The 21,658-nt window shown below is 50.2% G+C and overlaps 2 protein-coding genes across 4 annotated transcripts in view; one reads left to right on the top strand and one right to left on the bottom strand.

Annotated features, from left to right (window-relative positions):
* Positions 1-5,206, bottom strand: part of LOC106972985 (sialic acid-binding Ig-like lectin 10) — a 49,635-nt gene extending 44,429 nt beyond the window's left edge. The window contains exons 1-9 of one of the 2 annotated variants that reach the window (XM_053210925.1): positions 4,497-5,206; positions 4,314-4,410; positions 3,874-4,233; positions 3,427-3,705; positions 3,182-3,229; positions 2,511-2,768; positions 2,131-2,418; positions 1,275-1,371; positions 858-936 (exon numbers count right to left, since the gene is read on the bottom strand). In XM_053210925.1, coding sequence (XP_053066900.1) covers positions 858-936; positions 1,275-1,371; positions 2,131-2,418; positions 2,511-2,768; positions 3,182-3,229; positions 3,427-3,705; positions 3,874-4,233; positions 4,314-4,344 — 1,440 coding nt within the window. In that variant the 5' untranslated portion in view covers positions 4,345-4,410; positions 4,497-5,206. The remainder of the gene's footprint in view (positions 1-857; positions 937-1,274; positions 1,372-2,130; positions 2,419-2,510; positions 2,769-3,181; positions 3,230-3,426; positions 3,706-3,873; positions 4,234-4,313; positions 4,411-4,496) is intronic. The other variant, XM_053210924.1, reaches the window with a different exon arrangement.
* Positions 5,207-15,438: 10,232 nt separating this feature from the next.
* ZNF175 (zinc finger protein 175) overlaps positions 15,439-21,658 on the top strand; it is a 33,941-nt gene continuing 27,721 nt past the window's right edge. The window contains exons 1-2 of one of the 2 annotated variants that reach the window (XM_015070064.3): positions 15,439-15,600; positions 19,019-19,279. In XM_015070064.3, the coding sequence (XP_014925550.3) occupies positions 19,130-19,279 (150 nt within the window). In that variant the 5' untranslated portion in view covers positions 15,439-15,600; positions 19,019-19,129. The other variant, XM_053210932.1, reaches the window with a different exon arrangement.

Raw genomic sequence — 21,658 nt, forward strand, 5'->3', positions numbered from 1 at the left:
TGCCCTGAGCCAACCCAAGAGTCAGACGCTTAACCACCTGAGCCTCCCAGGTGCCCTGGAAATGTTCCACATCTTGATCGAGAACATGGTTACATATGCTCTTAACTTTCATGTTTGTCAAGGGGCGCCTGGGTGGTGCAGTCGGTTAAGCGTCCGACTTCAGCCAGGTCACAATCTCGTGGTCCGTGAGTTTGAGCCCCGTGTCGGGCTCTGGGCTGATGGCTCAGAGCCTGGAGCCTGCTTCCGATTCTGTGTCTCCCTCTCTCTCTGCCCCTCCCCCATTCATGCTCTGTCTCTCTCTGTCCCAAAAATAAATAAAAACGTTGAAAAAAAAATTTTTTTTAATAAAAAAAAAAAAACATTCACGTTTGTCAAAATTCACATTCAAATGGGTGTGTTTTATTATACGTAAAGTGCATATAATAAATGAGGTTGATATTTATCTACCATTGACAGTGGTAGATTTGAAGGATGCAAAATGGGAGTGATGCGCAAAGTGTGACTTCGGGGTGCCCCAGTCTCTACCCTAGGGCTCGAGTCACCACTTCCCTACTCAGTGGGTCTGACCCACACTAAGCTAGGGCCCTTACGCTTCTGGGTAACCAACACCACAAGAAAAAGGCTAATATTCCAGGGGAATGCAATACTCTGACATAGGAGGCATAAATGCCCCTCGATGAGCAACCGGATTATATCCACACTCCATCAGAAGCAGAAGGATTAGAGCAGTTGAATCAATAATTTAAAACTGGAACTGGAGCAAGTGTTAGATGTTAAAAAGGGAAATGCTCGACTATTCACTGAGGGCAGCTTCCAAAGGGCATAGGCTGGATAGGAGCTCGTGGTCTGTCACTCACCCCAGAGCCTGAGTCACCGGCTGGGTTCAAATCCATGATTTGCACTGGCTGGGCTGCTCTCTTCCTGAGGGTCTTCACTCTAAGGGAACAGCCCCGGGACTTTCAGCCTGGTTATTTGGGGCGTGCAGCGGGCAGAGCATCCCCTGCATCCCACGAAGAGCATAGAAGGAGGCAGGTGGGTGTGGGTCCAGTCTCCAAGTGCTTCCCCTAATCCAAGAGCTGGACCAGGGGCTGGGAAGAGAACCCAGGCTTGGCCCGATTGGCTACGGGATGCTTCACTCCACCACGCAGCCTCCTTCCCTGGCTCTTGGAGTTCCCAGCAGCCCGAGTGCCTCTAGCTCAGGCTCTCTAAGATTCCATGACCTCATGCCCTTTCCACTCCAGGCCTCTCCCTCCATCCCTGGAGCCCACTCTCACCTGAAGATGAGACAAAGGCAGAGAGAAAGTAGCAGGGTCATGATGCCCGCTCCCCCGACGGCTCCCAGGACGCCACTGGCCCTGGGTTCTGGCTTATCTGCAGAAAATTGGAGTTCTGTGTAAGCTCCAGTTCCAATACATGACATCCTCCAACCCTCCACTTCTCTCCCTCTGTGTCCCTTTAGTATAACCCGCCACCCATCACATGGCATTCCAGTGCCCTGTGGACGCTGGACTGGCCCCTTCCCCTGGCCTCAGGACTAAAGATCTTAAGCCTACAGCTGCTCCATTTGGGGCCTTAGGTGCCTCCCCACCCCAGCCCCATCTCTCTGAGGCTCTTGGGGGCTGAATTGTGTCCCCTGCCAAATTCCTATGCTGAAGTCCCAGCCCTCTGGTACACCCCTCCACCCTCACAATGTGACTTTCCTTGCAACAGGGTCTTTACAAAGGTAATCAAGTTAAAATGGGATCGCTAGGGTGGGTCCTAACCCAATATGACAAGTGTCCTCATAAAATGGGGACATTTGGACACAGACGCACACCCAAGAGGGTGCCAGGAAACCATGAAGGCGGAGGAGGGGTGATGCTTGCACAAGCTGAGGAGCATCAAAGATTGCCAGCAAACACCAGAAGCCAGGGGGGGGCTGGAACAGGTTCTCACAGTCTCAGAAGGAACTGATCTGTGGACACCTTGATTCTATCCAGAACTGGGAGAGAGTAAATCTCCATTGTTTGAACTGCCCAGTGTGAGGGACTTTGTCACAGCTTCTCTAGCAAGGGATGTAGTGCAAGGACCAAGCTCCTAGTCCTCCAGGTAACACCCCCCACCCACCCCACCTCCCCACAGCCCCCAGACCTGGCCGCAGCACCAGGACGGCGGTGCTCTGGGCCCCGTGCTCATTCCGGGCCTCGCAGCTGAGTCTGAGGTCAGAGCCCAGCGGCCCCCTGAGGCTCAGGGAGCTGTTGGCCCAGGGCCCCTCGGAGCTGGAGGTGACGGTCAAGGAGGCGTCGCTGTGGTTCCCCTCCAGCAGCCCCTCCCCCAGCCGCCAGCGCAGGGTGGGGGCCGGCCGGGCTCGGGCGGAGCAGGTGCAGCCCAGCGCCTGGCCCACCCAGGAACAGGAGGGGCCGAGCAGCCGCGGGGAGCCTGCAGGGGGGGAGGGGCAGGGTCAGCGGCGCCTCTGCTCCCCAGGCCCCGGGCGTCCCGCCCCCCCCCCCCTCGGGGGTTCCCACACTCACAGACCACAGAGAGACGCAGGGAGACGTGCTGGGAGCCCAGCGAGTTCTGAGCTCGGCAGGTGAGCGTTCCTTCCTCCGCAGCCCCGACTTGAGGCAGCTCCAGGATGTGGGTCGTGCGCATGGGGGTGGCATTCAGGGCAGGGGACCCCCGGAACCAGCTCAGCTCGGCGGGGGGGTTGCCAGCAGCAGCACAGAGCAGCCGCAGGTCCTGGCCCTCCCTGATGAGAAGGGACGAGGTGTTTTGCAGAATCTCTAGGGCTTTGGGGGAGAGAGATGCAGAGAGGGAGAGAGGAGTTGGGTGAGGCCGGTGACTCTCTCCTCTTGTGATGTCCACACTCGCTCTGAGGAGGGGACTGGCAGAGTCCAAGCAGCAGGCCTGCAGTCGAGGCGGGGATGATTTGCCCGGGAGCTGCCCCCACCGTCCAGCAGATGGAGGCCCGAGGGCTGAGACAGGGGATACATATGGTGCACAAACATTAACTTCAGGGAGTCCAAGTTTGTGCAGGCCTCTGGCCGGCCCACCGCTCCCTTTGTCTGAACTCAGTGTCCGGCTTCTTGTATGTGTGTCTCAGGCCTGTTCCTGGCCAGCAGAAGCTCGAGAGCCAAGTAGGGCTGTCCTGGCAGAGCCCGGGTTTCCACCCCAGCCCCGGAGAAAAGAGGTTCTTTCCTACCTATTCTGTTTCCTTGGAAGATCCTGATGGCCGTGTTCTGTGGAGCATCTGGACAGAAGGATGAGGCTGCCTCGGCTTTCATGGCAACGGAGGAGTGGGTGGTGGGCCATTCCCCCAGGACCCGGGGCCACAGATAAGGGGATTCCCTTCCCGCTTAGCTACCAAGACCCCATTGTTAAACCACAGCCTAGCTCTGCCCTGGCCCCACCTCTCAGGCACCTGGGTGCTCCTGGCCCTCCACTCACAGGTGACATTGAGCTGGATGGTCCTTTCCACCATCACACCAATTGCAGGGAATTGCACTTGACAGGTGAGGTTGGTGCCGTGGTCCTGGGGCCGTGGGGTGAGGGTGAGCACTGAGGAGAGGCGCGTCCTGGGACCCAGGGAGGTGAAGGCGGCTGACGTCCAGGAGAAGATGGGGGGCATTCCCTGCTCGCAGGCCCAGGGCACAGAGCAGTTCAGGTCCCCGGGGCGGCCGGACTCCAGGGTCCCCGGGGTAAGGATGTGAGGTGTGTGGGTCAGAGCTGGTGAGGACAGACACAATGTTGGGGCCCCTCGGTGTTTTGTCAGCCCGCCCCAGTGTCTTGTCATGCCCGTCTCCACTCCACACCACCCCCAAAAGGCACAGAACCTTCATTTTCCCATCTCTGATGCCCCACACCCTGGGGTCTTTCCCTGGGCCCCTCCCATACCTGTCACATTCAGAGAAAGCATATTATATAGATAGGAGTGTGTTTCGACATGTAAGAAGTAAGTCCCACTGTCCCCCATGTTGACATCTGTGATGTACAGGGAGCAGTCCTCGGTCTGGGGGTCCCCAAGGAGGAAGAACCGGCCCTGGGTCCTCTCATGCAGCTTCCTGTCTGGTTTGTTTGTGGCCACTGGAGGATCGTAGTAAACATCTGCCCCTTTCTGGAACCAAGATATGGAGATGAATCCAAAGCTAAACCAGGGCAAAAAAATTTTGCAGCGCACGTGGACACACAAGCCCTCCTGGACAGTCACGGACTCCTGTAGCTCCAGCTGGTAGCCCAGAACCCGAAGCAGGGGCCCTGGAGAGAGAGGGAAAGACTCAGCTCGGAGCTTCGATGCCTCCCCCAAATGGGGTTCCCTCTCCCCTCAGTTTACTCACCTCCACACAGCAGCAGCAGCCACAGCGGCATCCCTCTGTCATGCCCTGGGACAGTTTGCCTTCTGTGGCCCCTCTGACAGAGAAAGGAATCCGTGGGCTGTGGGAGGACAGAGGAAGTTCAGACAGGAAGCCTGTGGTAGGTACAAGAGGCCACAAACCTAGAAAAGAGAACTTCAGACTCACAGTCAGCTGTGATTAATCTTTGAGATAATCTGGTCCCCTTTCTGCGTGGGGCAGGTGGGTCCTGAGACTCAGAGGAGGCAAGGGTCTTGCTCAAGTAAGGCAGTAAGGAAGGACAGGAGCCCCCAAGCCCTGCCTCCTGGGCTCATGCCCAGTTGTCTGTAGCCGAGAGCTGTTAACTGGACAGAAAGCTGGTCCTGAAGTCAGGTGCAGCCGCTCACCGCTTGGAAATAAATAATAGTCATGTAAACCAGTATAACTGAAACTAATATAATACTGCATGTTAACTATACTGGAATCAAAAGAAAAGAAAAAAAATCAATACTCGAGAGATGAGTCGATGGTGCTTTATTCAGGAAGCTGGCAACCTGGGAAGACGGCACAGGAAAAGGGAGGGGAGCTGAGTGCAGGAGAAGCAGGTGCCCAAGTGGTTGGTCATGGACCTGATACATGACCCTGAACAGACTGGCTGGCATCCACGGCAGCTGTCTTCGAATGGAGTCCCGCCTCTCTTCTGGGAAAGTCTGGTCCTTCACTGCTTAAGGTCAGTGAGCTGCAAACCTCAAAGAAAGCAAGCTAGTTCTGGTACAGATAAAGGGTCTGAAGTCAGCAAGCAAGGAGTGCATTAGCTTGAAGCAAGTTCACCCTTCCAGCAGGTCGGAGTGTTGTTACAATCTCACCTGGCCAGCCCCTCCGGAGAGTCAGAGCCTTGGGACCCTCGTGGAGGTGCCCTTCTCGGGATGGCTCTCTCAGGCTAGCCTACATAGTGTCAGAGGTATGAAAGAGTCCTCATCTGGACAAGTAACACACACCCTCACTTATGTCGTTCATTCATTCATTCACTCACAAACTATCATAGAAAAAAAAAAAAGGACAGATTTGAATCAGTCCTGACCCTCAACTAGTTCAAGCAGTGGGGGAAGACAGACAAGCTTGAGCTTTATCTGAAGGCAATGGGGAGCCATGGGAGGTTCTTGAGCAGGAAAGGGGCAGGATCATATAGTAATCAACATGATCCCTCTGAGGCCAGTGTAGGGAAGAGCCGGAAGGGAGAGGCTGGAGGCCAAAAGGTCAGAGAGGAAACTGTTGTGACTTTGGGGAAAAGGAAAACCCAAGCCCACGTGGAGACAGCAGCCTTGGTAATGGAAGCAAGAGTGATTTAAGACACTTTCAGGAACTGAAAATGAAAGACAGGTGCGGTGGGTGGGGGAGGGACTACTGGAGTGACTCCCGGAGCCCCACCCCAACTTCACCCTGACTTGGAGGTCTGAGACCCCACCTCTGCCCTGAGCAGCAGAAACTCCACTTGCATCACTGCCCCAGAGCAGAGTCTTTCTTCCCTACCTGCGCCATTTCCTACCAGGGCCCAACAGCGAGATTCTTATCAATATTTGGACCAGAGAATGACAACATGTTCTAATTCAATGGTGGGAAGGGGCTGGTTTTAATCCTTTGTTTGGATCCACAGAGGGGTGGTGAGGGGAGGCTGTCTGTGGGCTTTTTTCTCCTTCCTCAAGCCAGGTCTTTGGCCAGGCATCAAGTCACATAGGCCCTCGGGGACCCAGGTGTCCTGACCAGCAACAGTAGTAGGTGCTGAGCCAGGTGGTGGCTGGAGCTTAGCTAAGCGAGATACCTAAGTAGGCAATTGAAGCAACAATGAGTCAAAATGAAAGGTAACAACAAGGCCTTTAATCACACACTGCGATGGTAAGAAGCTAAATCAGAGAAAGCACCTCCCCTTTCCATTTCCTCCCCCCCAGAGAAAGGTGGTTGGGTGCTAAAGGGAAAAAAATAGGATTGTCAAGGAAAAAATTATTTGTGACACTTATTAAGGAAAGGTAAAGACTGTATTTGGGGCCACAGGAACCACCACAATGGGGTGTGGCAGGAGGGGAGAGAGGCCAGTACTCCACTCTGAATACAGTAAGGAAAAGTGGGAATTTATCACCAAGGAGCAGGGGGTGGGTCAGTGGAAGGAGAATTACTGAGAGGAAATGACTGCAAGGGATGGGGGTGGGGAGCTAGGGGTGGAAAGTGCAGAGTCTGGGTGGGGAAAGTGTCTTCAAGTTTTCCTCCTCCTTCCCCCATCAGGAGGCCTCAGTAGAGGCACCTGAAGAACCCAGATAAAGAGAGGTAGGAATGAAGGCAGCTGGCCCAGGGTGCAAAGCATATGGCCAGCCAGAGATGTCTGAGTCCTCGACGGGAGGAACTCCCTTCTGGGATTTTGATGCACTGGCTGTCACCAAGTCTGGAGTGGGGAGGGCAGCTTCCCAGCCCCCCACCCCCACCCGCAGGGGTCTGCCCTCCAGGGAAAGCCTTCATATTTGCCTATGATCAGGCCTGGAAAATCACATACATGTTTTACCCATGGGCTGACCTTCTCAGATGGTTCTGTCCGTCACAGACCTAGGGAGGTCACCTGATGTGTAGTGCTGGGGTTGTGATCTTGGGATCTGAAGACATGAATGAGTACTCAGGGGTGGGGGTCTTGGGGTCTGGGGAGGAGAGAATCATCCTCTTACGCAAGCTCCTGGCAAAGTGCTAATTATATTCTGAATTGACTCTGCACTACATGTTAGAAGGGTGTAGACTTGGGGTATCTGGTACAAGCTGGAGAAGAGGAAAAGACTCAGACCCTGGAGTGTGATCCTGGGTACAACCTCTACAGTGTCCTCTTCTTCTATGAGCCTCGGGGCTCTGTACATCTTCCCCACCCTCTAGATAAGGAGATGAGTTCCCATCTCTGGGGTTCTTTCCTGGGGAGCTTTGGCTATTTGTCATGTTCAGAGACAGTCTCATATATTGGAAACCATATTTCTCTATCCTTTCCTTTTTTTTTTTTTTTTTTTTTTAAGTAATCTCTACACAGGGGTGGCTGGGTGGTTCAGTCAGTTAAGCATCTGACTCTTACTTTCCGCTCAGGTCATGATCTCACAGTTCATGAGTTCCAACCCCCTCATTGGGCTCCTCACTAAGAGTGCAATTAAAGAAGTAATCTCTACACCCAACATAGGGCTCAAACCCACAATCCCGAGATCAAGAGTTGTATGCTCCACTAACTGAGCCAGCCAGGCGCCCCCATATTTCTGTATCCTAAACTATTTCCACTCGTCTGAATTTGGGGAAATCTGATGCTCAGAGACCAACTGGGGGCCCCTCCAAGAGGAGGTTCTCACTTTTTGGTTTTGATAGGGTCTGTGGCCAGAGAAGGATTATGATGTTTTTCGGATCTGAAGGTGGGTGTGGATGGGTCAAAGTCGGTCCAGAATGGGATAGGAGGCACAGGCCTCCTTCACTGTCACTGATGGAAGGATATAAATCATACTTACACCATCCTCCGGGGACCATGGTAGCAAGCAGAGTGTCTGACCACAGCCCCACTCAGACCTCTTCCTCAGACGTCTCTTGCCCTCACAGTTGTGGCCACCACAGCAGCATTGGCATCTCTGGGATGCAGAGAATAGTCTAGATAGATTCCCTTAACACTATGATTATCCTCTCCCAGCTTGGAGGGGGAGGCATCTGAGGGATGGTAGAAGGGGGGGATGCTTTCTGGATTCAATGGATGGTTTCTGTCCCCAGCTTCTCCCTTCAACAGGGAGACCTCTCTCTCCCTCAGGCCACTGCAGAGGAAGTGAAAGTGGAGCCCTTAACTCTCTGAACCACATTGTGGGGGGGGGGCAGGGGGTTTCCTTCCTCCTGTGCCCCAGAACCCTGCCTCTCAACTTCTGAAGACCAGTCCACTTCCTTCAAGAGAGATGTGGAGTTTAAATGTCTGTTTTCCCCAGATAGGTTTCTGGGAGACCCTCTTTTTTTTTTTTAATGTTTAGTTTTGAAAGAGAGAGAGCTTGAACAGGTTAGAGAGAGGGAGACAGAGGATCTGAAGCAGGCTCTATGCTGCCAGCAGAGAGCCTGATGTGGGGTTCAAACCCACAGATAATGAGATCATGACCTGAGCTGAAGTCAGATGCTTAACCGACTGAGCCTTCCAGGCACCCCTCTTGGAGACCCTCTTATGAAGATGGAGGAACAGAACACCAAGACACTCCTGAGAACAAATCCTCTCCATGTCAGACCCACCCTGGAGACCTCAGGAAGTACTGGCTGAACTGTTGAATTCGTCTGCAGGCATAGAGGTTGGGACTGAGCCTGGAGCCCTGACTCCAGCTCCAGACTTGAATCTGTAGCCTGGGTTCAGGGTGAGGTAGAACTTGTGACTGGGTCTTTACCTCTTCTCACATTTCCCTTGAGCTCTGCACATACAGAATCTCTCTCCCCCCTTTTCCCCCACACTCTTCCAGGTGCCACAATTCCTCTCCTCCATGGAGGCTCACTTAGCCTCCCAGTCTCCCATGGACAGTGCTCCATCTCTGAGGTCACAGAACTCTTCCCAATCTAAGCAAGGTCCCACATGTGCCTAAACACTTTGAATGTCTTCCTTGGCTCCCAAAGACAATGCCTCAGTCAGCTCCTGATATTCCATTCCTTCATTTATCTGACAGACACAGAGGCATATTTTTAAACCATCTTTCAGGATTTGGGACACAGCTAGAATCAGGAAAGGGTGGTGAGTCTTGTTCTCAGTCCTCCAGAGCTCCATTTGGGTATTGGCCAGAGACTGAGCGAGAGAGACAGAAAGAGAAGAAGGAGGAGGAGGAGGAGGAGGAGGAGGAGGAGGAAAGGGGGAGGAGGAGGAGGAGGAAAGGGGGAGGAGGAGGAGGAGGAAAGAGGGACACGTGGAGAGGAAGAGGGAGAGAGATACAGCAGGAGGGGAGGGAAAGAGAAGGGGGAGGGGAAGGAGGAGGAAGAGATCAGCTTCTTGGGGAGAGAATCCCTTCCTGCCTGTAAGAGGTGAGGAAGAGAATAAAGGTTTATCCCAGACAAGGAGGGATCTCTGAAGAGATTGGGGGTGGAGTTGGCCCTGAGAGGCAAGAAACCAAGGGCATGTGAGCAGTCCCACACGAAGGGTATGACTGACCCTAAGGCCCTAATTTTCCGGCGGTGTCAAGGAGTCTAGGAAGGGCACAGCTAGACTGGAGCGGGGGTGGTGGGCACCTATCCCGTTCAAATCCGTCCGCAAGCCTCTCAATTCTCCCAGCACCTGCCCACCGGGGAGCGCGCTCTCCCGCCCAAAGCTGGATGTGGCGCTGTCCGTGGTGCTGAAGCAGGATTCGGTCCCGAGTTCAGGACTATCTGGGCGGTGTGGAAGGGTCTCAGTCCAGGAAAGCTGCTGAGTCAGGACTGGGCCCACCTAGGAGTGAGAAAACCAGGGAGGAGCCGGCCCCTCTCCCTCCTCCTTATTTGCCCCGGAGAATGTCTAGTAGGCTCTGCCAAGCCGCTGAAATCAAAGCTCCTAGCAGCCCATCTCTAGACATCGTGTTCTGTGAGAAAAATAAAGGCCCCTTGGGGCGCCTGGGTGGCTCAGTCGGTTAAACGGCCAACTTTGGCTCAGGGCATGATCTCAGGATTCATGGGTCCGAGCCCCGCGTCTGGCTCTGTGCTGATAGCTCGGAGCCTGCTTCAGATTCTGTGTCTTTCTCTCTCTCTTCCCCTCCCCTGTTCATCTCTCCCCGCCCCCCTCAAAAATAAATAAACATAAAAAAAGAAAGAAAGAAAGAAAAATAAAACCTTATTTATTAAGGTTCCTGAAAGTCTGCCTCGTAATTTAGAGCAAAATGCATTCCTCATTGATACATTATGTGGAAAGTGGAGATGATTCTTCCAATTCTATTTGAAGCCAACATGACATTTTCCAATGCATTTAAATCTGCAGACACCCCATAAGAGTGCCTGGTATGATGGACTTTCTTTCACTTTTGCTAATTCAAGATTAGAAAAGTAGTTTTATATTTATATTTTCTTTATTTTGCATTGGTGTGATTATAACAACTTTTCCCATCCGTTTCTTTTTTAATTTTTTTATGTTTATTTATTTTTGAGAGAGACAGAGAGAGAGAGAGCATGAGCAGAAGAGGGCAGAGAGAGGGAGGCACAGCATCTGAAACAGGCTCCAGGCTCTGAGCTGTCAGCACAGAGCCTGACGCAGGGCTCAAACTCACAAACTATGAGATCATGACCTGAGCTGAAGTTGGACACTTAACCGACTGAGCCATCCAGGCGCACTGCCCCCCCCCCCCATAGACTATTTTTTAGAACAGTTTTCATTTTACAGAAAATTGAGCAGATGGTACAGAGAGTTCCCATATATACCCACTTCTCATCACGGTCTCCCCTATTATTAACATCTTGCATTAGCATAATACATTTATTACAATTAAGGACTCAATATTGATACATCATTATGAACTAAAGTCCATAGTTCAAACTAAGGTTCTGTTAGTGTATTGTACAGTCTTATGGGTTTGGACAAAAGCATAATATCATGTATCCACCATTACCCTATCTTACATACATGTTATCATATATGCATGACATATACTCATCATATATAACATGCAAATATATTTGTGTATAATAAATACATTTTGTATAGTGTATTTATATATAGTACCCAGGTTTTAATGAGTTTTGATAAATGTATTCACCCCCCCCCAATCAAGATGTAGAATATTTTCATCTCTACACACATTTCCATCATACTGCTCCCTCCCTGAGGCAGCCTTTACTGATTTCTATCGCCATAGCTTAGTTTGGGTCACACTAGGACTTCATAAGATGGAATCATATGGTAGACTCTTTTACATCTGGCTTCTTGTGATGCCTGCATGCTATCGTATACATCAGTGGGTCACTTGTTTTATTGCTGAGTAGTATCTCAGGAGCAGGGAACCCAGAATCTGCTGCTTCCTATGTCTGCCCTCAAGTTCTAGAGAACTGTTCCCGGAGCTTCTGCATACCTTGTATGGTCCATCCTGCTCCTCTGGGGCCTCAGCAGGCATGTCCTCTGGGCTTTATCTCTCAGTCTCTCTTGCTGACAACTCCACTTCCCCCAGGCCAGGTGAGCATCTGATGGCTCCCATCAGAGCTGCTGGGAAGAGTCTGGCTGGGGTGTGAAGAGACCTGCAGCCTCAGTGATGTGGTCTGACCTGGGGGTTCTGCAGAGACACCAAAAAGTCCTGGAGAGGCAACACCCACATGGTCTCCACGTAAAATTTCCGGGCACCCTCAGGTAAAGGTCATTGTGCTAGACAGGGAGAGTAGTCAAGGCTCAAACTCAGAAAAATCAAACTCTACTACTAAGAAAAAGAAAGAAAAAAGAAAGAAAATACCAGGAGATTTGGACTAAGCTTAATGAAATTTATGATGACGACGAGTGTTGTGATGTAGTAACTCAGGCTAAGGAGGCAGCTCAATGAGACAACAATCAAGAGGGGCTTCCTGGAGGAAGAGGGACTTAAGCAGAGTAAGATGGACAAGTAGAAGTGTACATCTGATGATTTTGGAGTAGAAAAGCATGCTAGGAAGAAGGAAGAGCAGAGCAAAGACAACTGTGGATCGAAATGGCCTTGGATTTTCAGGTTGTGGAAATTAATCCTGTAAGGCAAGAGGGAAGGAGTGTGTGTGGAAATCTGGAGGGCAGAGGTGAAAAGAGGAAAACTTGGCAGGATATAAATATAAGCATAAATATAAATATGTGAAATATGTGTGTTTATACACACATACATTGTGTATTATATATACGTTATATATAATCTCAGAGTTGGGAATGACAGCATTAGAAGTTGACTTATAAACTAAACTACAGGGATACCTGGGGGGCTCAGTCAGTGAAGCATTCAATTCTTGATTTCAGCTCAGGTCACGATCTCACAGTTAGTGGGTTTGAGCCCCACGTCGGGCTCTGTGCTGACAGCTCAGAGCCTGGAACCTGCTTCGGATTCTGTGTCTCCCTCTCTCTCTGCCCCTCGCCTGCTCACACTCTGTCTCAATCTCTCAAAAATAAATATACATTAAAAAAAATTCAACAAGTCTTTCTTGGAGGCCTCCTGGCTTGCTCAGTTAGTGGAGCGTGCAACTCTTGATCTTGGGGTTGTGAGGTCTAGCACCATGTTGGGTGTAGAGATTACTTAAAAATAAAATCCTTAACTTTTTTTTCCTTGGGCATATCATAGGAACCTAATATTTGTTGAATGAATGAAATAGAATATTTTTCTCCAGTGACAGCTCATTCTTATTATGTAAAATCACTGTTTCAAACATTTTGAATATGATCATTGTAGAGGCTGCTTTTAGGCAACAGCAATGGAATAGAGAAACGGCCCACAGAGACCAACAGAGCATCAACTGAAAACAATCAGGCCCATCAGGCTGATGGGGTTTGGCAGTGGTGGTGGGGGTCCGGAGCTGATGGCCAAGAAAGAATTCTTGAGACATCCTTGGTGCAAAAAGGTGACTTATTAAAGGACAGGACCCTTGGGCAGAAAGAGCCACTCTGGGATTGTGAAGAGTGACTGATTATATACTATGGAATTGGGGGAGGGAAGACAAAAGGGAGGACTCCAGGACTTTCATGTGCTAAAGAGGACTCCTAAGATAAGGGAGGCCTTGCTATTGTTAAGCTAAGGTTGTTTTCCCTCCTGTAGGACATTAACTTTTGGACAGTAGGGGGTTCCTGGAGAAATGTTCTACTCTGTATTTGCCTCAAGTATTTGTCAATGGGCTGTAGGTTATGAGGAAATCTAATTTTACCTCCCATTTCCTTCTTGCCTTTGTTCCCCACATCACTATGGAGAGGAGGGTGATGTTAGGGCTCCAGGGAACTGAGTCTATGGGTTTCTGGAAGATTGCCTTTTTCTTGTAATTTACTAAGACATAGGTAAACTGATGGAGACTCCTGTCCTGCATGACTGTGCTCTCTGTCAGTTAACCATTCATTTCCCCCTTTCCTTTGTTCTTGGGCAGCCGGGAGTCCCTGAGGGATATCACACATATCCCACCTGGCAGGGTGTTTGTGGGGTGAAGGCTTGCCTTCTGCTCCCACATCAAGGTGACCCACCTCAAAATATCCACAGGCGCTAACTAATCAATGGGTTACTTACAACCAGGCACAGTTACCAAATACCAAAAGGGGTTTCCCCCTTAAAATTCTTTTTTAATGTTTATTATTTTTGAGAGGGAGAGAGACAGAGAGCAAGCAGGGGAGGGGCAGAGAGAGAGAGGGAGACACAGAATCGGAAGCAGGCTCCAGGCTCTGAGCTGCCAGCACAGAGCCTGACGCAGGGCTCCAGCTCACAGACTGCTAGATCATGACCTGAGCCTCTCAACCGACTGAGCCACCCAGACGCCCCAAGGGTCTTACCCCTTTAAATACAGCCTCCACCCACTACCTCCCTGCAGACAGTGTCTCCCTCACTGTCTTTCCCCAGTCCCCTTCTGGTGTATTCATTAAACTTCTATTTCCTTGTTCTGCCTTGGGTGGATTCTTTCACTACCCATGCCGCCGCCGGCTCTCACACAAATCGGGTTAGGTACCCCGCCAAAAGCACAACTTTATGAAACAAGAAACTGAAGAACAGAGGGGTTAACTAACTTGCCCAAATCTGAACAGCTGGCTTCAAACCCAGGGAGTCCAGCTCCAGAACCTTTGTACTGAATTATTATACATACTGCAGTAAATGATGTGGAAATGTTGGGGTTTGGAGCTGATCACCAAGAATTCTTGAGATGTCTTTGGGGCACAAAAGGGTTTTTATATTAAAGCACGGGGACAGGACCCAAGGGCAGAAAGAGCTGCGTTGGGGTTGTGAGGAGTGACTGATTACATACTTGGGAATTGGGAGAAGTAAAGATTGGGGAAGTTTCCAAAAGGATTTTCATATGCTAAAGAAGATGTGCGGGATCCCGGAAGTCTTAGCTACCGGCAAGCTAAGATTGTTTTTCCCTCTAGCAAAGCAGTAACATTAAAACAGTCGGGAGTTCCTAGAGGAACATCCTACTCACCTGTCTCAAGTATCTGTCTATGGGCTGCAGGTTATAAGGAAATTTAATTTTATCTACTTTTCCTTCTGCCTTTGTTCCCCACAACAGCAAAGCCTACAGAACTTTGTAAATAAATAATTAGAAAATGGGGACTGAGAAACAGAAAGAGAGGAATTCCTTCTGAACACTAGGTCTGGCTTTGTCTCTTTCTTTCTGTCTCTACCATTTTCTTACCACAGCTGCACCACACTGGGGAATGGCTCCTCTCTATCAGTCCTGAAGAGCCAGTCCCTGTGTTTGGTCTCCGTGATTGTCAGCAACTCCTGCCAGACTAAGCTGGACCCTTGAGAAGCAAGCCCCCAGCCTACCCAGTCCTCAGAGCCTGGTGTCCCAGCTGCCTCCAGGGAAATCTGGTGATGGATGGAGAGTTTGAGTGCCAGACTCAACACCCTCTGGGATCCCATTTGCCTCTCACCATTAGCATCTCTGTTGCAGGGTGAGTTGTGGTAGGGAAGAGGGAGCAGAACACCTGGATTTTGAGCATTTATTTATTTTTCATTTTTTTAAGCTTTCTTTAAAATTGTTTATTTCTTAAGATTTTATTTTTAAGTAAACTCTACACTCAGTGTGGGACTCCAACTCACAACCCAGAGATTAAGAGTCGCATGCTCCACCAACTGAGCCAGCCAGGCACCTCCTGAGTGTGGAGTTTTAAATCAGTGTGAAAATACAAAGAAAAGGTATTTTTCGGGATATGCAATGCCAGTTTCTCCTAGAAATACATACACAAACAAGTAAGTAATACATCTGCCAAGGTGGGATGGATCCCAAGACTTGGTGAGGTTGCAAACGCCCTCCCTGGCTGTACGGAATGGAAGTCTTTGGAAAATGGCGGCCTCCGGTATCATAATCCTCATGGACGCGGCCATGTCCTTCCCTTGACAACCGCTGTAAGAAGATGACCCGCCGAATAGACTGTAGTACGCCATGATAACTACTGGCAGGGCGTGGCCTCACGGCTTCTACTGAGTCTGCGCACCATTCAATCGCCGGGGCGCCAAGAAACGCCCACGGGAATCGAACCCAGGCCGGAAGTGGCCCAGCGCGGCCATTTCGCTTAGGTTGTTAACTGGTTCTAACCTGTCCGTCGCCTGCGTGGGACGCTGCGGTGATTTAGGATGTCAGCAGTGGACGTCCTGTGGGGCCAATGAGGGGAACTCGGCTTGCGGTGAGTGTGACGGGCTCGGGGGACGAGTGGCGAGGGTCTGCGAGTGATGGGGTCTTTAGTGACGGGAGCTGTGCGGTAGGCGGTGGCTGCTAATCTGAGTTGGGTGATTGGCTCCGTCATTGTCAGTCTTTGCGTGTTTTCCGTGTGTGTAAGTATTTGGGGGGAACTTAAATTCCAAGTGTGTTTTAATACCAACTTTTATACTGTTGGTCCTTGACAGTCGTTCATTTGAGGACGGCGAACTGGCTTCTTGGACGGGCCTCAGGTAGCACTGGGGACGCTGGGGGAGTGACTCCCTGGAGGCAGTGATTGATGCAGGGGCAAGCGGCTTCAGGGATTGGGGGACTTGGAGGGTCCCATTGTAACATCGGGGACCAGTGTACTTGCGGACCTATAGAAATCGGTAGAGTGGGGCGCTGAGGGTAGCATATGGGACCCTATCGACTGGAGGCCTAGGGAATCTGTTATGGGGGTTTCCAAGGTCTCTCCTTAGGTCCTTGTGGACGTGATAAGGGTCAGAAATTGGCAGTGGAACAGATGGATGAGGATCTCCTCTTGGGATGCATTAATTGGAAGCCGGTGTTGGGGATTATTCCAGGTTCTGTGCAACTCAGTGCCTGGGAGAGAGACCTTTCTTGGCAGCCTGTGGAGCCTGGCTGTGACCGTGTTGTGTCGGGGGAGGCATTAGGCGACCTTCTGGCCATCCTGTGGTTCACTCTTCGGGGATATCTGGAGGTCCTTGCTGTCATGACTGCATTTGGGTGCAGCGTTGGAAGGCAATTTATTATGTATTGTCAAGACATGGTAGGTGATCGGGGTCCTGATGCATGTCTGCAGGTTTTGGGGTGAAGGTAGGGGTTAAGTGCAGTAAACTTACTTTATTTTGGGAGGGAGAGGTAGAGAGCAAGCAGGGGAGGGGCGGAGAGAGAATCCCAAGCAGGCTCTGCTCGGTCAGCATGTAGCCGGATGCTGGGCTCGAACGCAAAAACATTGAGATCATGACCTGAACCGAAACCCAAGAGTCAGGCGCTTAACCGCCTGAGCCACGCAGGCGCCCCATAAGTATAGTAAATTTAAGTTTTATCTTTGTTAGAAAAGTCCGGGCTGTCTAGGGTGTTATGGATGGGCACGGAAATGTCCAGAAGCTTAGACACATCAGCGTGGCTGGCTCAAAGCCTCAGCTCTCTGAAGGCAACGGGAGATAGAGATGGATGGTGTTTATGGAAGCTGACCGGGTAGGGGACCACGTGGGATAGAGGCAGCTGTGTGCAATTTAGGAGGCACAAGAGAGGGGCACCTGGGGCGCTCAGTCGGTTAAGCATCTGACTTCGGCTCGGGTCATTATCTCACAGTTGGTGAGTTTGAGCCCCGAGTCGGCCTCTGTGCTGACAGCTCGGAGCCTGGATCCTGCTTTGGATTCTGTGTCTCCCTCTCTCTCTCTGCCCGCTTCCCCGCTCACTCTCTGCCTCCCTCTCTCTCTCAAATATAAATAAACATTGAAAAATATATGTTAAAAAAAAAAAAGGCGGAGGAAAGTCTGGTTCTCTTTCCTTCCTTCCTTCTGCGGACTGAGTGACCGCAAGGCAAATTATGTAACAGTACTCAGCTTCAGTTTCCTCATCCACAAAATGGGTATAATCGTGATGGTAATGTTTAGTTGACAGGGTTACATGCAAGTAGAACCAGGTACCTGATAACCTTACTTGCTGATTTTTATCCAGCGTTCACCGCATGCCGCGCAGGTGCTGGAGGCGTCGTAAGCCTCATCAGCATGTACCAGTTTCCCGTCGCCTGTGATAAAAACTTGCATTTCCATTTTGGAAACTGCAGTTAAAGTAACATCTTCATATTCTCACAGCTAAAAGGTGGCAGAGCTACAATTCAACCGTCCTCTAGAGCAGACTCTTACTGTGATTAGGATCTTGGGGCGCCTGGGTGGCTCAGTCGGTTAAGCGTCCCGACTTCGGCTCAGGTCATGATCTCGCGGTCCGTGAGTTCGAGTCCCGCGTCGGGCTCTGGGCTGACAGCTCAGACCCTGGAGCCTGCTTCTGATTCTGTGTCTTCCTCTCTCTCTGACCCTCCCCCCATTCATGCTCTGTCTCTCTCTGTCTCAAAAATAAACGTTAGAAAAAAAAAATAAAAGAAAAAACCTCAAAAAAAATAATTGGGATCTTCTGAGCTTTTATTCCATAGCAGTGTGGTTTTGGAGTGGTGGTGGGGGTTCAGAGCTGACGGCCAAGAAATCTTCAGGGGCGCCTGTGTGGCTCATTTGGTTGAGCGTCTGACTTCGGCTCAGGTCATGGTCTTGTTTCTGGATTCGAACCCCGCGTCGGGCTCAGTGCTGACAGCTCAGAGCCTGCAGCCTGCTGCGGATTCTGTGTCTCCCTCTTTCTCTCTCTCTGCCCCTCCCCTGCTGGTGCACGCACGCACGTGTTCTCTCTCTCTCTCTCTCTCTCTCTCTCTCAAAAATAAACATTAAAAAAAAAAAATCTTGAGACAGATGTCTTTGATACACAATGGTGATTTTATTAAAGCATGGGAACAGGACCCGTGGGCAGAAAGAGCCGCACTGGGGCTGTGACAGGTGACTGGTTATATGCTATGGAGTTGGGGGAGGGAAAGGCAAAAGGGAGGTTTCCAAAAACGATTTTCATGTGCTAAAGAAAAGAAGACTCATAAGATACTAGAAGCCTAGCTGTTGTTAAGCTAAAGTTGTTTTTTCTCTAGCAAAGCATTAACGTTAAGACTGTAGGGAGTTCTGGGAGGAATGTTTCACTCTGGCCTCCATGCACTGCAGGTTATAAGGAAATTTAATCTTATTTACCGTTTCCTTCTTGCCTTTGTTCCCCGCATCTTTATGCAGGGGAGGGTGATGTTAAGGCTCCAGGAGACTGAGTCTGGGTTTCTGGAGGTTAGGCTATTGATAAGATTGTCTTTTTCTTGTAATTTACCAAGACCTACGTAAACCCACGGGATTCCTGTCCTGCTTGACTGTGACCTCGGTCAGTCAACCAGGTCAGTTAACCATTCGTTTGCCCCTTTCCTTTGTTTTTGGGCAGCCACGAGTGCCTGAGGGATATCACATGTATCCCACCTGGTGGGGGTGGGGGTTGCGGATGTTAGCTTGCCTTATGATCCCACATCAATAGTATCTAGCATAGGGGCACCTGGGTGGCTCAGTCAGTTAAGCGTGGCTCAGGTCATGATCCCAGGGTCGTGGGATCGAGCCCCGCATCAGGCTCTGTGCTGACAGCTTGGAGCCCGCTTGGGATTCTGTTTCCCTCTCTTTCTCAAAATAAATAAATAAACATTAAAAAAAAAATTATGTCTAGCACAGTGGCCTTCCCCGAAGGACTCTCGAAAATACTTGCACGGAGCAAATGTTCGATGAATGACTGTGTGGGTGTTCCCTCTCCAGGACTTCCCGGTGGCTCTGCAGAGCCCCCGGATCAGACCACACCAGTGACGCTGCTGGTCTCCTTAGAAGCCCAGCCAGACTCTCCCCCGCAGCTCTGACTGAAGCCTCCAGATGCCCGCCCAGCTTTGGGCTCCCGGGAAGAAAGGACTTGCCCACAAGAGAGACCGAGAAGTGAAGCCCAGAGGAGACATGACTGCTGGTGAGGATTTGTCCCAGAGGTCCCAGGCCCTGGGTTCAGAGGAGCAGGATGGACCATGCGAGGTAAGCAGGAGCCACTCCAGGGACAGTTTCCAGAAATTGAGGGCAGACACAGAAAGCAGCAGATTCTGGACTTTGTGTCGCTCAGAACATGTGCATCCGCCTGCTGAGAGCGGGCCGCGGGGGCTGATGTCCCCTCGTTCACAGGCCATCTGTATTGTAGAGGAAACCAAACCGGGCTGATGGAGGGGAGGCTTGGCCCTGGGGCAGAGGGAGAGGAAAAGGTAGCTCCTGATCCAGGTGAGAAGCCCCAGCCACTGGCTGGGAAATGCGAAACTTCATCCACCACTGGGTGTGTCCGCATGTTCTCAGCCGCTTGCCCCCTACCTGACTTCTCTTTACCTGCTGGCAGGGGTTTGCTTGGTTTCCCGTCTCCGCATGGGTTACAGGAACATAGGATACTAGAGTGAGAACTGCCTTTTAAGGACACGTGTGGGTTTTCCTGTTTTCAAGATGAATAAAAATGCCAGAGAATAGTGTTTCTAAGTTGCCCCCAGATATTAATATTTAATATATGGAAATAAGAAAGAAAGATTCTTGGGTATACTCAAGACTTCCTAAATTACAAGTTAGTCTGTGTATTTAAAGACATTGTGGGGGCGCCTGGGTGGCGCAGTCGGTTAAGCGTCCCACTTTTCAGCCAGGTCACGATCTCGCGGTCCAGGAGTTCGAGCCCCGCATCGGGCTCTGGGCTGATGGCTCAGAGCCTGGAGCCTGCTTCCGATTCTGTGTCTCCCTCTCTCTCTGCCCCTCCCCCGTTCATGCTCTGTCTCTCTCTGTCCCAAAAATAAATAAACATTGAAAAAAAAATTAAAAAAAAAAAAAGACATTGTGTGTGTTGTTTTTTTTTAATTTTTTTTTTTAACGTTTATTTATTTTTGAGACAGAGAGACAGAGCATGAACGGAGGAGGGTCAGAGAGAGAGGGAGACACAGAATCTGAAGCAGGCTCAGGCTCTGAGCTATCAGCACAGAGCCTGACGCGGGGCTCGAACTCACGGACCGCGAGATCATGACCTGAGCCGAAGTCGGCCGCTTAACCAGCTGAGCCACCCAGGCGCCCCATGACATTGTGTTTTAAAACAGTAATGGGGGGCGCCTGGGTGGCGCAGTCGGTTAAGCGGCCGACTTCGCCTCAGGTCATGATCTCACGGTCCAGGAGTTCGAGCCCCGCATCGGGCTCTGGGCTGATGGCTCAGAGCCTGGAGCCTGCTTCCCATTCTGTGTCTCCCTCTCTCTCTGCGCCTCCCCCGTTCATGCTCTGTCTCTCTCTGTCCCAAAAATAAATAGACGTTGAAAAAAAAAATTAAAAAAAAAAAAAAAACAGTAATGGGTGGCCATAATAATAAACCGTGTGTCACTGCCTTGTGATGGGTTTATAATCAGTTACAGAGAGATGTCCTGTTTTTTAAGTATAGTAAATGCATGGGTTATTACCACTGTGAACCAACATACTGTGAGAAGATTATATATTTCAATTATGTTTAAAATCTACTCCACCTGACAGAAACATTTGATAATAGAAAACATCGAAGAACATTAACACTATTAAAAATAAATGCCGAGTAAAAATCATTTAAAAATTAAAAGATATTGCCGCAGATATTTAAAAGTCATTCTTTTTTTTAAAAATGTTTATTTTGGGGGGATCTGGGTGGCTCCGTCGGTTAAATATCTGACTTTGAGGTCATGATGTCGGGGTTTGAGGGTTTGAGCCCCTCATCGGGCTCTGTGCTGACAGCTCAGAGCCTGGAGCCTGCTTCTGATTCTTTGGCTCTCTCTCTGCCCCTCCCGTTTGCACTGTCTGTCTCTCAAGTACATAAATAAAAACTTAAAATGTTTATTTCTTTTTGAGAGTGAGAGCATGAGCAGGGAAGGGGCAGAGAGAGGAAGACAGAATCCCAAGCAGGCTCTGCACTGTCCACACAGAGCCTGATGTGGGGCTTGAACTCCCAAACCGTGAAGTAATGACCTGAAATCAGGAGTCAGACGCTTAACCTACTGAGCCACCCAGGTGCCCCCTAAAAGGCATGCCAAAAATGAAAAGGTAAAACATCCTAATTTCACCCAGAACTGTCCAAGATCTTTGTTGTGTGACTGTTAGTTTTCTCGGGCTGCCGTCACCAAGTGCTACAGCCTGGGTGGCATAAACAACAGAAATGTATTTTCTCATGATTCTAGGGGCTGGAAATGCAAAGTCAAGACGTCAGCAGGGTTCTTCCTTCTGAGGCCTCTCTCCCTGGCTTGTAGATGGATGGCTTCTGACTGTCCTCGTGTGATCTGCCCTCTGTGGGGGTCTGTCTCATTTCCTTTCCTTTTTTTTTTTTTTTTTTCTTTTTCTTTTTTTCCCTTCATGTTTACTTATTTATTTTGAGAGAGGGAG

The sequence above is a fragment of the Acinonyx jubatus genome, chromosome E2, assembly GCF_027475565.1.
Source record: "Acinonyx jubatus isolate Ajub_Pintada_27869175 chromosome E2, VMU_Ajub_asm_v1.0, whole genome shotgun sequence".
Classification (NCBI taxonomy): Eukaryota; Metazoa; Chordata; class Mammalia; order Carnivora; family Felidae; genus Acinonyx; species Acinonyx jubatus.